At 52.5% G+C, this 17,887-nt stretch overlaps 7 protein-coding genes across 7 annotated transcripts; 2 read left to right on the top strand and 5 right to left on the bottom strand.

Annotated features, from left to right (window-relative positions):
- Positions 1-81: 81 nt before the first annotated feature.
- On the bottom strand, positions 82-3,371 carry J4E84_002821 (uncharacterized protein; the record flags this gene model as incomplete). The annotated part of the gene is made up of 3 exons (XM_049385440.1): positions 82-240; positions 301-1,575; positions 1,626-3,371. 3 exons carry the CDS (start codon positions 3,369-3,371, stop codon positions 82-84), a joined length of 3,180 nt encoding a protein of 1,059 aa, XP_049247463.1.
- Positions 3,372-4,824: 1,453 nt separating this feature from the next.
- Positions 4,825-6,793, bottom strand: J4E84_002820 (uncharacterized protein; the record flags this gene model as incomplete). The annotated part of the gene is made up of 3 exons (XM_049385439.1): positions 4,825-6,551; positions 6,667-6,687; positions 6,739-6,793. The coding sequence occupies 3 exons, from the start codon at positions 6,791-6,793 to the stop codon at positions 4,825-4,827; spliced, it is 1,803 nt and encodes a 600-aa protein (XP_049247462.1).
- Positions 6,794-7,138: 345 nt separating this feature from the next.
- J4E84_002819 (uncharacterized protein) lies at positions 7,139-8,994 on the bottom strand (the record flags this gene model as incomplete). The annotated part of the gene is made up of 3 exons (XM_049385438.1): positions 7,139-7,986; positions 8,033-8,783; positions 8,833-8,994. The coding sequence occupies 3 exons, from the start codon at positions 8,992-8,994 to the stop codon at positions 7,139-7,141; spliced, it is 1,761 nt and encodes a 586-aa protein (XP_049247461.1).
- An 803-nt stretch (positions 8,995-9,797) lies between these two features.
- On the bottom strand, positions 9,798-10,679 carry J4E84_002818 (uncharacterized protein; the record flags this gene model as incomplete). The annotated part of the gene is made up of 3 exons (XM_049385437.1): positions 9,798-10,439; positions 10,486-10,553; positions 10,610-10,679. 3 exons carry the CDS (start codon positions 10,677-10,679, stop codon positions 9,798-9,800), a joined length of 780 nt encoding a protein of 259 aa, XP_049247460.1.
- Positions 10,680-11,111: 432 nt separating this feature from the next.
- Positions 11,112-12,908, top strand: J4E84_002817 (uncharacterized protein; the record flags this gene model as incomplete). The annotated part of the gene is made up of 7 exons (XM_049385436.1): positions 11,112-11,159; positions 11,209-11,278; positions 11,348-11,602; positions 11,652-11,830; positions 11,876-12,561; positions 12,622-12,725; positions 12,787-12,908. The coding sequence occupies 7 exons, from the start codon at positions 11,112-11,114 to the stop codon at positions 12,906-12,908; spliced, it is 1,464 nt and encodes a 487-aa protein (XP_049247459.1).
- A 297-nt stretch (positions 12,909-13,205) lies between these two features.
- J4E84_002816 (uncharacterized protein) lies at positions 13,206-15,607 on the top strand (the record flags this gene model as incomplete). The annotated part of the gene is made up of 6 exons (XM_049385435.1): positions 13,206-13,322; positions 13,379-13,391; positions 13,456-14,318; positions 14,374-14,601; positions 14,679-15,397; positions 15,445-15,607. 6 exons carry the CDS (start codon positions 13,206-13,208, stop codon positions 15,605-15,607), a joined length of 2,103 nt encoding a protein of 700 aa, XP_049247458.1.
- A 341-nt stretch (positions 15,608-15,948) lies between these two features.
- On the bottom strand, positions 15,949-17,718 carry J4E84_002815 (uncharacterized protein; the record flags this gene model as incomplete). Its single annotated transcript, XM_049385434.1, has 1 exon — positions 15,949-17,718. One exon carries the CDS (start codon positions 17,716-17,718, stop codon positions 15,949-15,951), a length of 1,770 nt encoding a protein of 589 aa, XP_049247457.1.
- Between the last annotated feature and the right edge of the window lie 169 nt (positions 17,719-17,887).

Below are 17,887 nucleotides of genomic sequence, written 5' to 3'. Positions count from 1 at the left end.
CGGCATCCATCACATCCAAGCGAAAGCACAAGATATCTCAAAACGGCAACCTCACAGTCCGTCCGGTGAAAGAGACCCGCCTTAGGTATACATCCTCTTCGCATCACGATAACCCCCACCACCGCGCATATCATCCTCGAAAGCCTCGGCAACCTCAAGCACACGCTTAACGTGCTCCATACTAAAGACCGACTTCTCCGCAAGCGCAATCGACTGCGATGTCTTGACCGTGTTTTTAATCTGCAGAAATTGTTAGCCGACATCCACACACAACACCGCAACAACAACAACAAAACATACCTGTCTCCCATTCATACTCCTCTTACTCAGCTCATCAAAGTCCACCTCGGTAAACGGCTTCATGACCTTCCCACCTTTATCTTCTTTCCCCTCCTTCGCAGTACCCTCCTCGTCACTGTCTTTATCCTTGCCCTTCTTCTTCTCGGCCTCGGCGTCACGACCCATCTGCTCCACCTTGCCGATATGGTGCTGCCAGATCTTCTTCCTCGCCTTGGCTTCCAGGTTGTCGTATCGAATACCCATGTGGATCCTGCTCTGGAATGCTTCATCGAAGGTTTCCACGCGGTTTGTTGTGAGAAAGAGGATGCCTTGGTAGTACTCCGTTAAACGCAGGAACACCGATACGAGGCTGTTGCGGTGGATGTCGTGGGGTTGGCGTGCTTCGAGGAAAACATCTGCTTCGTCGAGGAGGAGGATAGCGCCCCAAGAGTGCGTGATATCCATTATACGGTTGAGATCGGTTTCGAGTGAGCGGCTGTTGGTGCCTAGTTCGCCTGCCGAGACGGCGTAGAGTGGGCATTTGAGGTACTCGGCGATGGATTCGCCGGTCAGCGTTTTACCTACACCGGGTGGGCCGTGGAGAACCACATTAAGGCCTTTGCCTTTGCCTTGGATGACATCGTCGATTGTCTTTGCGGCGTTGAAGCGGTGGGACGAGACTAGCCCTTTGAGATTCTGCTTGATGCGGCTGGGCAGGACGAGGCTGGAGAAGGCTTCGTCGTTCCACTTGATGTCGTCGATGCCGGCGAGCGAGAATTCGAGCCAGAGTTTCTCGGAGAAGGCGAATCCGAGGACCACCGGAGAGGCAATGAGCAACTCTTCTTCGGTGAAGCATTGCTGCTTGTTCTCTGCCCCGTCTTCGTCGGTCTCGACTTGCTTGTCGGGGCTGTCGCCCTTTTCCTTGTCGATGACGCTTTGTGGCACGCGGATGGGGTGTTTCTTGCCCTTCTTGTCCTTCCACATGACGATGCGCATCTTGTCTTTCTCCTCGTCTTCTTCGCCCTCGTCAGACCCACAGCAGCAGTCGTCACTATCGTCATCGTCGTCATTGTTTTCCTCATTCTGTGCAAGCTCGTCTTGTTTGAGGTACGAGAGCGGATAGTTGGGATTGATGCGGCGAAAGATGGCGGGATCGACCATGACGCGGCCATTGATGATGAAGCGGATGATGTTGTTCTTGTGCTTCATGTACGCGATGCCCTTCTGGAGGCGGTAGTTCATGCCTTGGAGGGCGACGAACTTCTTGCCTCGGTCGACGAGTTGCTTCTTGATGCTCTAAAAGACCATTAGCTAATGCACGCTCGATCAACTAATCAACGACTCACCTCAGGATCTTTGTGGTACTTCAATGGATAAGCGGAGAGACTGGTAATCTTCTTGTGGCCCTTGAACGCCTGTATCGTAATCTGATGGTCTCCAAGACCAAACGACTTGCCGTCATACTCTAGATACTTGCCATCTACATACCACGACTTGACTCCTGTCATCCAGCTCTCGTACTCATACGCGGTCTCGACCTTGAAGCATCGCGGATCGTCCTTGTTGTGATACGTGGGAGTGAAGGCGATCGTGTTAGGCTTGAACAATGCCCAAACGAGGTCGTACGTGATCGTACCCGCTTTGAGCATGGGCCGGAGAGCCTTGCGCGTCGCAGTGTAATCCTCATCAATGTAACTCAGAAGCAGTTTGCACGATGCAATCTGCTGTTTGACGCGCTTCTGCTCTTTCGACTTCTTTGCCTTCTTCAGCTTTGGCTTCAGCGTCTTCTTGATGTAGGTCTTCAATTCGTCGTAGTAGTGGAACAGCGTGTGAGGGTCAATCTGCGGTATGTCTTCCACCAGGCTGATGCTCTTGCAGTCCTTGAAAACCTCCTGGAGTGCGTTGCGAAGTAACTTGGATTTGATGTCCAGTTGTGTCTCTTGATACTTGCCTTCCCAGTTGAGTCTTCTGCGCACGGTGAACACGCAGTCAAACTCATCTTTTTGGTCGGCGTTACTCTCAACGAGTTTCCAATCGCGTATCTTCATGTCGAAAACCTGGTCGACGCGCTTGAACTCGAGGGCGTTTTTCTTGACTGGCTTGTCGAGCTTCGTAGTAGATACGGCGGCAGCGGCAGCAGCAGCATTGAGAGAAGCTTGTTGCGCCTTGAGACTGTTGAGCAGACCACTTACTTTGGTTACTTGTGTGTCAAGGGTATCTCCTGGTAACGGAGGCTCTGGCGGCGGGGTCGGCACAAGGAGATCGTCCTCGGAAGACGATGTCATTGACGAAAATTCAGACAATTCAGCCTTCTTTGTTTTCTTTGCCTTCCGCTTGGCTTTCCCCTTTGCGCGTTTACGTCTCGATTTCTCATCCTCAGAATCCGACTCGCTGTCGGATGAGCTCAAAGTGTCAGAGGTACTGTCATCGCTAGAGCTATCTAGCTTCTTGTTCTTCTTCTTTTTGGCTTTGGCTCGCAGGGCCTTCCGACGGCTCTTGTCATCTGCCTCTGAATCTGAGTCCGAACTTGAGTCGGAAGTATCAGCCGAACTCTGATCCTCGCTTGCTGAATCGTGCTTCCTGCTCTTGCTCTTCTTGCTCTTCGCCTTCGCCCGTTGCTTCTTCTTCGCTGCTGCTCGTTTCGCGGCCAACTTCCGCCTCTTCTTACGCTTGGCTTTCTCATCCTCACTACTCTCTTCCGATTCACTGTCGCTCTCAGAGCCACTAGCGTCCGACGCAGACGTGTCTTCTACTTTACGCTTTGACTTCTTTGATGCGCGTTTCCCTCGCCTGCTGACACTCTTCTTCTTCGCAACGACTAGCTCAGACTTGGGCACCTCAGAATGCTCTACAGAGACAGCAGCCTGCTTCTCATCGGTAGTATGAGCTGTATCAGCCACATGAGCCTCGACAGTCTCTTGTGAAGAATCCATTTTTGGCTCGTGCAGAGAGATGTCGTCCGGGTCGGACTTCACGGACGGGGTTGCCACAATGACTGGTGACGATGATGAGGTGTCGGAAAGCTTTTTGCTAGCTTTGAGAGGTAAGGAAGGTTTAGTGGAAGAATTCTTCGAACTGTCCGGTCCGTTCATGGGTCTTAGACCTGCCAAGATGCAAGGCTCGCTCTCTGCTATTGCTTAACTGTTGAGTATGCTGCGAGAGATGGGGGCCTGGAGGAAGTCGTAACACGTAAACTTGGGTCCGAGTCGTTCAGGAAATGTAGCAATTGCAGATGAGACAGTCTCAGACTGAGACAAGAGGAGGACCTAGGTCTCACACCCTTATATCCACAGACAGAGCCGCAAAGTGAAGCCTTACCTCACTCTGTCTCTGTTCCCGACCCACACCTTTCTCTAATCAGATCTCTCGCCCACACAACACACTACTAGGCTGCAGTCTTGTATTACCGTTCTCGATTACCCCGCAGTACCTAATCCGGGATCTGGCAAATGACGAGCTCTGAATAGCGAACTCCGACAAGGCTGAACTTGTTGGGAGCCAGCGTGCTCGACTAGATCGTCTTATCACCATATCAGTACAGGGTGGTGGTGGAATGGAGGCCGCACATACCTAATAAACCTTTTCAGCCGAATCTGCTGCCTAGCCACGACCTTCCTGTAGGAGCAACGTTTCGTCGATGTATTGGCCTGAGCAGGCTATAATGCATAGACAGGCTGAAAAAAGAGCGATGTCGTGATGACCGGTGAGGAGGTAACCAATGTCAAGGCAGAGCGTAGCTCAGCCTCGTCTGACAATGCCTTCAGCCTTGCAGGAGTGTGGACGCGCTCGCTTCCGCCGGCCCCAATCAATCTTTCATGGTTTATCTGCACCTCTCGTTCTCGAGGGCGTGTATACGGATCACAGAACTCGGCCGTCGAATGCGTGACGCTCTTATACCTGCGGGCTGGTCCGGTGGCGCTGCGGCTGTCTCTACATCACACTTCCCTGCGTTGCCGGTAACGCAAAGACGCACCGTGCTCTCTACGCACATGCATATTACCGAAGTGGCTCATCAGTTGACGTTGTGTTCCCACCGGCTGCTGCTGAGCTGCAGTGATGGTCGTTCGTGTGTCGCGCTGAGTGGCCCTGCCTCACCAGGAAGGAACGCAGTAGCTGCATCGGCTAGGTATCGAGCGCATTACCGAGCACCCGTGGACAGCTCGCCTCACTTCTCCCATGCTGCACGAATATACAGTCGCGCATACATTAGGGCTCTTGGTGTTGACGAATTTCTAATCAGAAGTATTGGTTGTTCCCTAGTGCATCGAAAGCAAGTGGTGTATCTGAGAAACAGCGGAACCAACCTCAATCCTACATACCCAAAACACTTTCTCATAACGAAAGAAGCGCGCTGTACAACGCCTCATCAATGCATACAGCGCCATGCAACACGCGCAAAGCACGATTCGTGCGCACATGTGATACGCTGACCAGACGCCAACCGCAAGCTTCCGGTTCTGTCATGCAGCTCCAAATAACGCCCCGCATTACCGAAGACAACGACGTGATGCACGAGTTTTGCCGTCGCCGTAAGGGTATAGGCACCTACGAACTTGTCTTTTTCTTGCCGAAATGCATATGCCCAAGGCCATGCTCCTTCGCATCTTTCATCTCATTCTCAGGCTTTCCATCAGGTAGATCGTTGGTGTGAGCTGCTCCTGAGACGTGATACTTCAAGCTCTCCGCAATTCCGCCAATGTGGCCCCCGCTCTGGTGTGACCCAGTAGGCTGGTCTGCGGATCGCGAATGGCTAGCAACATGACTAGAATTGTCAGGACGATCTGGTTGCGTGGGGTCTGAGATTGCCGTTGTCGGCCCACTCGTTGTCGCGTCTGTGCTTGTTCGAGAAGCAGAACCGTTCGGCTCCATTAGAACTTTTTCCCCATTCGGGCCATGTGGTCGGACATGCTTGGTGTCACTATCACCGCTGTCCCTCCGGCCGGGAGCTTCGACAATGGTAGTACCCTTCTTGTTCTCGCTTCGGACGCTGTTCGCTCGGCTGATATCGGACTTCTCGTTGGGTGGGCTCGCTGTGCGGACACCTAGATCTTTGTCTTCGGACGGCTCCACGCCCTTGGTACCCCTCCAATCTGCGGGCTCGGCTTGTTGTACAGGCTCACCCTCCTTCGGTTCTGTAATGACGACACCAGGTCGGCCTTCTTCGCTAGAAAGTGCGCGCCAGACTACGGCTATGCGCTCGAAAGCTTGTGTGCCTTTTCGAGATGAGCCTTTGATGCCGTCCATGGCTTCCCATGCAATCTCAAACATGCCCGACTGGTCAACATTGCCATTCTGCTCAGGGCCGTTCCCTTCGAAGTATGTGTTGAACCACACGTGCGCGACAGCGGTGACCATGGTCAGATCGAAAGCGGCTTTGTTACGACGCTCGACGTCAATGTTGATGTCGTTGGTGGGCAGAACTACGCGCTTGGCGGGACGGAAGACGACGTCGCCTGTGCCTGTAGGTAGGCTCTCGCGCGACGATCTGGGCTCGGCCGTGGTGGCGCCATCGACATTGCTCTGCTGCTGCTGCTCGAGGGAGGAAGTGGAGCCATTCTTGGGACCTTCGCTCGTCTTTGATGGGCCGAAGCCGTTCTTGTACATGACCTCCTGCACTGCTTGTGCCATGCCAGTAGTCTTGACTTCGCCTCTCACAATCTCCCTCTCGTCGCGGGTAAAGGTGTGGAAGTTCTTGATGAGCTTGCCATCCTCGACGAAGCCCTCAATTTGGATTTTGACACCGTCTCTCAGGCCCCAGCAGTGTACCTCAAGTATTTCGACCTGCCGCTCGACATACAGCTTGCCGTGCTTGGCCCAGCGATCCACGTAGTCTATCCATCGGAGTTGGCTGGGGATGCTGACGCCTTTGCCCATGTTGGGACGCATGCGCCGCTCGGTGAAGCGGTCCAGAGCCTTGTGCACCGGCCAGCCTTCCTCGCTGATGAGGTAACTGCAACTAGCAGTTCCCGATCGCCCTTTCCCGGCCTTGCAATGTACGACAACGACGCGCCCCTCCTTCTCATGGAGCCAGTTGCGCATGCTGGCCATGATGTTCGGTATCAGGGCGAACGGCGGCGGGTGATGATCGGGGAAAGGATAATGGTAGACGCGACCGTAGACTTCCGAGTCGGGGTAGCCGGTCCCTTCAGCGCGAAACTCCCAGATGGCCCAATTGTCGCCATGTTTCGAGTCGAGAAACTTTACGAGCGAGTCAAGCGGGTTGCGATAGGCGCGCTGCGGGTAGGTGCCGCTAGGGCCCGAAGTAGCGATTACTAGACGCTGTCAGAGGGCGAACCTTGGGATTCTTCTTGGGGCGACTGTACTGTTGTCGGTCACATAGCACAGGTCGAGGCCAGCTTCAGCATGCCTGGCGCGAGGGCCGGCTACGAGTTGCCGCAAAAGCGACGCCTGCGATGGTCAGTTCGATTTCCCATGGTGTCGTCTTTCTGTTATGCGCACCATTATTCCGGCGGTCGTCTGAAGTGTCGAGGAGCAATATTGCGTGTTGGCTCATGGCGGGAGTCGAGGCGCGAGGGATGCTGCCTCTAGGCGCGGGCAGGCGCGACCGAAAGGTGGGTACGTCACCCTGCCCGGCTTCTGCGCTAGGCGTCGGTTCCTGCCCAGACCTGATCACCTCCCGCCATCTTAACATTTTCACTCGCCACACGCCTCACAGCCACATCATACTCCATTTGACATTGCATCGTACTATCTTGAAGCAAGCAGTTTGCGCTGGCTATTCGTATACACCCAAACGATCAAGTTTAACAGGATTCCAGTAATTGCACCGTTCAAATATGCGAGACAGGTATAAGAGCACAGTCGAGATCGATTTGCATCAGCAGTTTCTCTTTGTCAGTTAAGCCTCACCGACGAATTTGTTACCGTTGAGCCCAGTCGCACCGTTCGACCCGTTGAGAAAGTCTATCCCTGGTACTGGCACTGCAATCCCAAGGCCCTCCTCCTCTGCCATCTTCTTCTGCCACGGTAACATCTCCTTCGCCGGTACCGCCGGCCCGACCTCACCGCCCTCCTTGCGTTTCTCGGCCCATTCATCAATGTCTTTTTGCTCGATGAAATTACCGTGTAGACCCAGACGTAGCTTGACAGGTAGATGAATGACAGCCAGCGGCCCCTGGGAGAGGTTCTGCGCATCGAAGATGAGGATGTCGTTGCGCAAAACATCGAGATGGTTGAGTAAAGCCATGATATATCCCTCGCCTTCCACGAAGTTTGATGGAGAAGACGAAGCCTTCGGGACAAAGACGGGTTCCTGGAACGTACATGTCGGTCCTGCCCAGAAGGTATCTTTCTTCCCACTGTCCCACTCATAGTGTCCCAATACGTTGAAGAGACCACCGGCGGGCGGGCCACACTTCGGGAAGTCGTACGGTTTGCTCGAGTCGATGTTACATTGCCAGAAGTGATTGTACTTCTTCGTCAGAACTCTATCGTCGATGCGGGAGAACTCGCCGTTGATACCAAAGAGCTTATGAGGCTGTACCCGTGTGTTGGTTGAAGTTTTGGGATCGAAGACCCAACGGTAGGTGTCCGAGACGAGCTTGTTGCGTTGGAGTAAGGTGGTAGGTGTATCTGCTTGGCTGTCTGGTGGGAAGAAGAAGAAGACGTTGTCTGAAGCTATGGTTAGGTCGACAACGATGTTTCCAGAGGAGTCTTCGTAGGAGCCAGCGACGTGACCGTGAAAGCCTGCTATCGTCAGCGCATGTCCAGATATCGCTAGTGGTATACACACCGTTGTCAGAGCGTAGCCAGACAATATCCTCTGGCTTTCCATTGCGACGAGGCACGATGCCGTACCACTGGTCTTCGTCTGGGTCCCACGCAAAGTGATTGCCGCCCTTCTTGAGCCTTTCAGCATTGACCTTGATTGGTGTGAGTGGTAGGATCAAGTAGTTCTTCGTGATAGCGCAATCGTGTATCATCCCACAGAATGGTGCTTTGTACCAGCATTCCTCAGTTTTCTTCCCATCCTTGTCAATCGTGTACACCACGATGTCACAACTGGCATCGTACCCATTACCTCCAGCTTCATAGCCATAGCACACCATTTCTCCAGTGTCTGGATCGAATTTGGGGTGCGCAGTAAACGTTGGAGTTTGTACTTGACCGTCGAAGTCATATCGGCCGATGGTCCCTAGTGTGACTGGATCCATAGCGAAAGGTGGGCCGTCTTCCTTGATGGCTAGCAGCACCCCGCGCCAGAAGATGATGTTAGTATTGGAAGCTGTTCTTATAATGCCTTTCACCATCTCATTATCGGTATATGGGTTTCTGTATCGGCCAAGTAGAGATTTGCGCGCCTTCGTTTCCGCCTTGAACCGGTCGGTATGTACATATCGTTGTCTGAAGTCGACATGACCGTTCTCGAACCGAAATGCTGAGACCGAACCATCGCCGTTGAAGTGTATGTCTTCCTCGTACAAGGGTGGGAAGCGATGGTCTGGCTGTATACGGAAGAAAGTTCCGTTTATATCTTTGGGTATCTGAGAGCACTGAGCTTCGTGCTCTATCTCTACAGGACGACATACTCACTGTACCAGTCGTCTCGAGCTCAAAGATGTCGGCTTCGAGGCGCGATGGTTTGTTGAAGCCTTGGAAGAAGCCACTACCTGGGAACTTGACTTGGTCACCCGACCGGCTCCCTTCATGATACGCTGATGAGGCAGGGTTCGCGAGAGAAAATATGTGTGCCATCGCGTACGTGCTGTGCCCTCCCGCCTGGCATTAAGGTGGTCTAATACTAATTGTCCCTCATATTACAACGTTTCGTTCTGGCAAGGAGACGCATTGGTATGCTACCAGACGTACTGCCGTCCTCGAAGGTTACGAGTATGGATGTGGGGAGGTGGACTTGCGGGGTAGTTGGGGATGATAACAGGGGTTGTTGTGCCCGGATTGATGCGACCGCGCGGGATCGCAAGCGGGACTATTGGTCCGACACACATTGAATCCTGAAATTGGGTCGATTCTACACTTTTCGACACGGACATAGCCGTAGCGCTGGACTGAGAGTTTCTCGTCCGAATATAGCTATAACAGATCATAGCACGCAGCTGACTCGGGGACCATAGGTCGCCTTGCTCCGTCTCCGACCCGCCGAGAGGGATGCTTTACCGGGAAAACTGGCTATAACGCTAATCAAATGGTGTTGACTGTGAAGGCTTGCGTGGCGCCTTTGGTCGCGTACACGTGCTCTATGTCTAGGACTTGCTGCGCATCATTAGCGATGTAACTTTGAGCTTCCAATAAACCTGTTAGACTGCATAGAGTAGGATGCAAAGAGATCTGAAGCCGTGGCCGCGTTGTACTTGTACGATTCCATAAACGCTACTAACGAGTCGGTGCGAGCACGAAAGATCTAGCATTATTTGTTCGAATATTCAAGTCATTCCAATCGCATTATAGCAAAGAAGGGCTACATCTTCATGCGCCATATCGACGCATGCAGCGCGAGGTATGGTCATAAAGTCATCCGACATTCCAAGCTAAGCAGTCCCTTATGATACAGATTCTGGTTTGCTCAGCACGAGTGGAGGAGTGCTTGTTGAAGCATCCTGACCAAAGTGTGGAGCTCTAAGATCATCGTCGGCGACTTGCTCACCAGTAACAGGGTGATTGTAGTGGAATGGCACGACGCGCGTGTCAGGCCAGAGCATCGGACGATCGCAAAGAACATCTGGCCCATTTGGATCCTCCGGGTACGTCTTCGAGAGGAAGGGTACATAGTTCGGCTTGGTGTGCGCCCACCCCTTTTCGAAGGTCGCGTGCCAGAAGGGGAAGTACTTCAACCTGAAGATCTTCCATGCCCCGTTCTCTTTGATGTATTCGTTCTCGTATATGCCACCTTCCCACCATTGTACCAGGCCGCGAGGGTGTGTATCTTTGATGCTATCGTGGGTACCGGCCGACATCATGCTGCGGAAGCGACCTTTGGCTCGCGTGCCATCGGTATTGACGTCGACTATGCCCTGCATCTGTGGGTGATCGAGAAGAAAGCCATGCACAGGCCCATTGCGTCCGGCTACGAAGGCATTCGCGAAGCGACCGATGTAGAGTCTCTTGACGCCCTCCTTGCCATTGTATCGACCTCCGAGGAACTCAACGCATGTGTCAGGGTGATCGGAGTAGAGGTTGGCGACCTGTTAAGATGAGCTTCCAGTCAAGTAGCATGTTCGCTCTACTAACCTCTTTGTACAGACACTTATCGAGATAATATCCGTAAGTGTACTGAAGCTTGCGAATGTCCTCCTGGTCTGGTGTTCCGTCAGCAGGCCGCAGGAAGCTAATCGATAGCTGACTAAGCACGTACCGCTCAAACGCGTTACCTCCGCCTGAAGCTTCCCCACCATAGCCCTCAATTGCTCAATCTCGCTACCCATGATGTCGGCGTCTCGGAAAGATTATGAAAGTGCAAGTAACCGATCGTTGAGGCCCTACGCCGCTTCTTATCATTATCAGTCGAACACGAAGTTGTCAGCGATACAGGGAACTATTCCCCAACCACGTGAGATTCGCAGCAAGGGTGGAACTTATGCCAGAGCTCCGCGAATGGGCTCGCCTATATTGGCGGTGATATGGACGCGACATGTCTGAAGCCGCGGGTTGATATTTCCGGCGGGTCGTTTTGAGAACGTGTGGAGCAAGACGGCACCGAGGTGGGGTCATCGAAGCAACGCCGTGCCACAGCCTCGCCGCTTCTCCGAATTTACCACACCTATCCCCACGGAAGAGATAGCATACGCTGCCACAATCCTTTGAACCCTTATCAAGGGACGCTTGCATATACTTGCTCTAGAACTTCTGCCATCAAAATGGGTCTACCGGAAAAAATCGAGACGCGTCTCTTCATCAATGGAGAGGTTGGCTCTCTTAAATCGATTGATTATGCCTCCGCTAACTACTTTATAGTTCGTTGAATCATCAAATGGGAAGACGTTTGACATTACCAACCCCGCCACATTGAAGCTCGTAGCAAAAGGTGAGTCTGGAACGTCAACACAAGAGCTTGCGACGAACTTCGGAGAATACAGACTTACGATCGTTACAGTCCACGAGGCATCTGAGCAAGACACCGACAATGCTGTCGCTGCAGCAAAAGCTGCTTTTCCTGCTTGGTCGAAATTGACTCCAGACCAAAGAGGCCAATACTTCAAGAAGTTGGCTAGTCTGATCCGAGAGAACAGCGATGAGTTGGCCGCTTTAGAAGCAAGCTCTATGGGTCGCCCAGTAGGCGAGTTCTTCGATGCCTATGCTTCTGCGGCGAAGTGGGATCGTTATGCAGAAGCTGGATACAGTGTGCAGGGTAAGATGGTTGAGTGTGAGTTTTGCAGCAGGCTACTAACATTGACCAGGTACCACGAGCGTCCAGACTCCGGGATATGTCAACATGACGCTGCGTCAACCTTACGGTGTTGTAGCTGGCATTATTCCCTGGAACGTTCCATTGTTGTTTTTGGCCAACAAGTTGGCACCGGCTCTCATTGTTGGGAATACTGTGGTCTTGAAGAGTTCTGAAAAGGCTCCATTGACTGTACGTCATTCCTTCCACACTCCTGCAATAGACTGACGATAGTAGTCCGCAAAAATCGCCACTCTGGTACAGCAGGCTGGCTTCCCTCCAGGTGTGATCAACATCATCACCGGCTTCGGCAATGTTAGCGGATCCATCTTGAGCCATCACATGGATGTGCGAGCATTATCGTTCACAGGCTCAAGTCGCACGGGACGATTGATCCAGGCAGCCGCCGCAAAGTCCAACATGAAGCAAGTATTCCTCGAACTTGGAGGCAAGTCTCCAGCAGTCATCTTCGAAGATGCCGATCTGGAAAAGGCCGTGAAGGAAACGGCTCACAGCATCCAGTGGAACAGTGGTCAAGTCTGCATGGCCAACTCGCGCATTTACGTCCAAGATACGGTTGCCGACAAGTACATCGAGCTCTTCAAGCAGAACTTCGAAAAAGAGGTCAAAATGGGTGACCCCCTCGATGCGCGTGAGAATGGCGTCAACCATGGCCCACAAGCTGATGAGGCGCAACACAAGACTGTGTTACAATATTTGGAATCAGGAAAGCAATCCGGCGGCGAACTCCTCACTGGTGGCGGCGCTCCATCGGGACGCGAAGGCTATTACATTGAGCCCACCATATTCAAGAACACGCCAGAGGACGCAAAGATCATGAAAGAAGAGATCTTTGGCCCAGTTGTCAACATCAATGTCTTCAAGACTGAGGACGAGGTGCTCGCGAAGGCTAATGCAACAGAGTTCGTCTCACGGTCCCTAGCGTGCCTAAGCTGAAACAAACATTGACTAATTTTGTCTAGGTACGGACTATATGCGTCAGTGTACACCAAAAACATCGATCGCGCGATGCGCTTCGCAACAGGGCTTGAAGCTGGTACGGTCGGCGTCAACTGCACCTCACCAGGTAAGCAATATGCATTCGATTGGCATGTACGTGATGCATTCGCTGACTCGACGACACCTAGTGACCGGCGTAGACATGCCCTTCGGTGGATACAAGTCATCAGGCTCAGGACGCGAAGGCGAGCCTCTGTATTCCTTGAACAACTTTCTGGAAACAAAGAGCGTCTTGATTAAGATATCTTAAATATTGCGACATGACACGATCGGCTGCGACATGATTTGCCGTCTCTCCAGCGCTATTCTGTGTTCGCTATAGATTTTGATTAGCCGACCGGCAGGTTCTGCAGGGTGGCCTTGCGCGGGCGCAATGCCCCAGCAGATCCCCCGCTAGAAATGGGATCCCTTTTCCTTTATCCTCAACTGCAGCGGGCTCGATGCTCCATGACTTCTCCACGAACTGCTGCAAGCCTGCCGAATGAAATTTTCGTATCGCCGCTAGTGTCATCTCACTCGGCCGGGCTGTCGAGGGTGTCGGATAAATATGGCCGAGTACGCGGCCGTCGCCCCGCCACGAGTGTCGGCACCCCCATCCAGCAGAGCTCCGAACGCCCATCGTGTCCACAGCAGCTGTGATCGGTGTCGCAGTAGGAAGACAAAGGTAGCTTAAGGCATCTCCGCGTCAATCAGTGCCAAGAAACTAATGACTACCTCTAGTGTATTGATCCTGGTATGGGGTTTCTCCCACCGGTAGTACGATCGTGCCGACAATGACACAAGCTGACAATCTTAAGTCCCGGGACCATGTCGTTACTGCGCACGCACAGGCGCGGTGTGCACAATCGCTACCCCAAGAAGGAAAAGGCCTTATTACCATGTTACCGAGGAAGAATACCAGTGTTCTATGCGCATCCTCGAACACTTCTTCCCTGGGCATGAGCTTAACCTGCAATCGCTCCGAACCATTGCCAAAGCCATCAAGGAAGGCACATTCAATGCGGAGCCTGTCCAGCATACCGAAGGCCTCTTCAGTAATGACCAAGAGTCGCCTGAGGATGCAGAGAGTGTTGATGATGGCGAGGAACAAGACGTACAGGAACTGCATGAGCCGTTGGGCTGCATGATGAAAGATTCAAGAGGGAAGTTTCGATACGTTGGCGCTCACAGTGAAATACCCTTTAATGCTGCTGTGGCCACGTTGGGTATGCAAAGGAAGGACCCGTCGATCATCCCAGGCCCCAAAGTAGGCTCATATCCGCCTACTCTACCAGGCTCCTCGCCTTCGAATTCTCCTGGTTTTGAAGAGAGCTACTACCTTCCCGGTCGAGAGTTGTGCGACGTCTACATATCCCGGTTTCTAGAGGACGTACATTGCACATACTGGCTATACCCAGTGGAGACCTTGCTTCGACGAATAGAGAATACATACTCCGAATCAGCACCGCGCTCTTCGAGCTCCTGGATGTGCTGTTTGTACACGATGTTCGCCATTGGTGCAGCCAACTACGCAGGCGCCAACGGTAACTCTCCGCCACCGGATTGGCCAGCTGCGTTGGACTTGAAGACATCAGAGGATTACCTTACTCTTGCAAAGCAACTCATCCCCGCAGTATATGATGAGGCCGATGTCGATAGCATACGTGCAATGGCTACGATGGTATGTACATTTGGCATTGTCCGAACTTTATTCGGCATGGCTGACCACTGCGCAGAGCATCGCTATGGAGAACCTTTGCTCCAGGGTCAGCGCTTATCTGTATATGGGCGCTAGCGTTCAGATGGCGTTTTCTCTAGGTTTACATCGTGATCAATTAGCCGAGTCCGGAACTACAGTGGAGCGAGAACAAAATCGCAGAATCTGGTGGACCCTGTTTCAGCTCGACCAGGAACTATCTTCGCGAGGCGGGAGTCCGACGGTCATAGATGAGCGGTTTACGAAGGTCACTACGCCCATGCCTTCAGAGCAGGTAAGTCTTGAATCGCCCATGCACAACGCGTCAATACTAACGGTTATGAGATACTATATCCCGGACTCCATACCCCGCTATCATGGATGGCGACATCGGTATCTCTCTGTCGCTTGAAGCGTGAGATCATACAGTCAGTCTACATGGAACGCTCCGCCAACTCGATATCCTTCTCAACCGTATCAAATTCCCTTCTGCTGCTGCAAAAGTGGTATCGCCAGATGCCACCGCATCTCAAATACGACGTACCCGCGCCTCCCACGCACCGACGTGCGGTCGCAATCTTGCATCTCCAATATTGGAGTACCACGATACTCCTCACACGACCATTCCTTCTATATCTTGTCATCAAGCACGGGACGCTGGCTTCGAGCAAGAGAATATGGTTCGAACGCATGGGCAAGATGTGCATTGACGCTGCACAAAAGAGTATCTCGATACTGACGCAAATGGCAAACGATGGTACACTATCGAGCTTGACGGCCTTTGACAGCACATGTATCCTACGGCTGATCATGATTTTCATCCTTGCCTACGCACACACCAGAACATCCCGGTATAGCGCGCATATCGAGAAGCTGGTGGAGCTCACACGTGGTATGGAGCAGATCGGATTTACCAAGATGGTGACGGAGGAAACACCATTGCGTCTTGCCGACTTGGGTATCACTGGCCAGGCTCAACAGAACAACGGAGACGCGAACGGGTCGAATGGGCAGGTTCATCTCGATGATGAGATGATAGCTCAATTATGGGGCAATTGGGATCCGTAAGTGATGAACTAGCTTGCATAAGCCATGATACTAATGCTCGCAGCAACTTCATGACCCCGCTACAGACACAGCAAAGTCTTGATCTTACATTCGATGATTCTGGCGCCTACGACATCAATTCGGAGTTGTTGGCTTTCACGAATTTGGACGATTCCATCATCATTGACCCGTCGCAAGCGTTTTCGAACTATGGCATGCATTGCTAAGGTTTCTCGGATCATTCGTAGGGTAATAAAGAGGAGGGAGTTATGGAAAGCATGCGTGGTGTATATATAGGAAGAATTTGGGGGGATTTCAGGAGTTTGCATATCATGCATCCGGCGTTCTTTCTGGCAAGCGCGCAATAATACATCAACGATGGGAAGAGGTTACGATAATACAAAGTATACAGGCGACTCGCCAATGTAACAAGAGTTGAAGAGAGAGGTTTTCAATGCGTTGTGACTCAGGTACTGTAGGTCTCATGTTGTTTGCTCTCAAGACCAAAATGCTGGAAGAACGATGTCCCGCTTCTCTAATAACAGCTGTCTCGAGATGTTGATGTAGCTTAGAATACACGGCCCTTTGTCTGCTTCATGCCAATAACGTCGATGTTTCGCCACATGAGCACGCCAGCTATAGCGATGATCCATGCAGCAGTACCTGCGATGAACAGATATCTTTGTGCATCTCCGTAAGCCCTCTGTACCGCTAAACGAGTGGGAGATCCAACTGGGTACGACAGCTGCGTCGTGATGTCCGCGTAGATCATCAAGAAGTTTGGAAGTTCTTCCGCCGGAAGGTACTCCATGAGCTTCTTGGGGACCACATCTTGCCAAATTGCAGAGGAGACCGTTAGTCCAATAGCTCCACCAACACTTCCACACATTGAAACCAGAGCGATGGCGACAGCAAAGTATTGCTGCTCCTTGACTGCGGCCAGGATGGCGATCTCGGCAGTGATTGTCATCACACCACCACCAAAAGCGGCGAAGATCTGGCACATGACGATATAACCGATCTTGTCCGTGGGCTGATTGAAGTGAATGAGTAGTGCGGTCCCGAGTACTACCATAGGGAGTGAGAAGAAGAGAGTGACTGGTTTGAAGCGTCCAGTGTAGGATATGAAGCCACCGACAAGGGCAGCAAAGATGTAGCCACCAACGCTATAGGTCGACATGATGTAGCTGGCATGCGTAACGCTGAGGTCGTTGACGACTTGCAGAATGGAGGTGAAGTACATACTCCAGCACATATAGCTGAAGAAGAGAGCGAAGGACAGGAGACACGCTCCAGCGACAGTGCGGTCCAGAAGTAGACTCCAGGGGATGAAGCAGATCTCAGCAAAGAATCGCTCCCAAATTCCGAACAGGATCAATAAAACGATGCCGAAGACGAGAAAGCAGATGATCATGGGGGAGTCCCATCCCTTGGCTTGCAGAGTGTAGAGGTTGAAGGGCAGAAGGAAGAAGGCGAATCCAGTAGATAGCGTGAAGAGACCAACAGCGTCGAACTCGCGCATGTAGTATTTAAACGACTCCCAGAATGTGCGTCCACTCGACCGCTGAGGTACTAGACCCTGCTTCTTCGCCTTGAAGTAGTGGTAAGTGAAGAGACCGAAAAGAGGAAGGGTGACCGCCGGGACGAGAATGCTTTCCATGCCAAAGGCCCAACGCCAGCCGGCTCCGTTGAGAAATGCCGTAGAGATTGGTCCACCCAGCCAGGCGGTGATCAAAGCAGACGAGGCAGCCAGAGCTTGGATAAGACCTCGGTGGCGCAATGATGTCGTGTCTGCGACGAACACGCTCAGACTGTATCCAACACCATTGATGCCGACGGTGTAGAAGATCTGCGACGCAGCGTATGCCTCAACATTGTTGCAAGCAGCCGACATAACAAGCCCGACAGTGGCGAGTATGGAGCAGAGAAGAAATCCTTGTGGGCGGCCGAAAACGTCTAGAACCTTGGCTATGCTGAGATTCGTCACACCTCCGATGACAGAGCTGAGGACGCTGGTTGTAGGGGTGAGGGAGTGAAGGGCGAAAGAAGAGGTAACGTAGGGTATTAAGGCGCTGCTGATCTGTCCCACTAAGCCCTGGATGAAGTAGACCAGCCATATGAGGATGTAGGCGGTCACCAGCGCTCCGGTGGTCCAGGAGAGCGTCACGGCTTCGATGTCTTGAACACCAGCCTGGAAGTTGGTGTCAACCGTGTTGTCGCCATCTGGGGTGTTGCTCAGATATTCTGCGTCTTTCTCCGATCCATGTGAACTTTCGTGGGGGGCATTGCGAACTTGGCTAAGAGCCGTCTTATGCTCGACTTCGGGGTCGTTTGACATTGCTCGTCGTTGGGTAATCTTGGTCGGCTAACAGATGTCGGGTACTCGCTGATCAAGAACGAGAGTAACAGTGCTGGAGGCAGACGACTATAAGGAGGTCGAAACGGCGTGCAGCGGAAAGAGCATGCAGAGCCCCAGCACCGAGACTGCAGGAGAAGATAAAGGAACC

The sequence above is a fragment of the Alternaria hordeiaustralica genome (genome assembly GCF_023758085.1).
Source record: "Alternaria hordeiaustralica strain BMP 2776 chromosome Unknown scaffold_3, whole genome shotgun sequence".
Lineage (NCBI taxonomy): Eukaryota > Fungi > Ascomycota > Dothideomycetes > Pleosporales > Pleosporaceae > Alternaria > Alternaria hordeiaustralica.
Note: the sequence above shows the minus strand (reverse complement) of the source record. Positions and strands in the feature narration are given on the sequence as shown.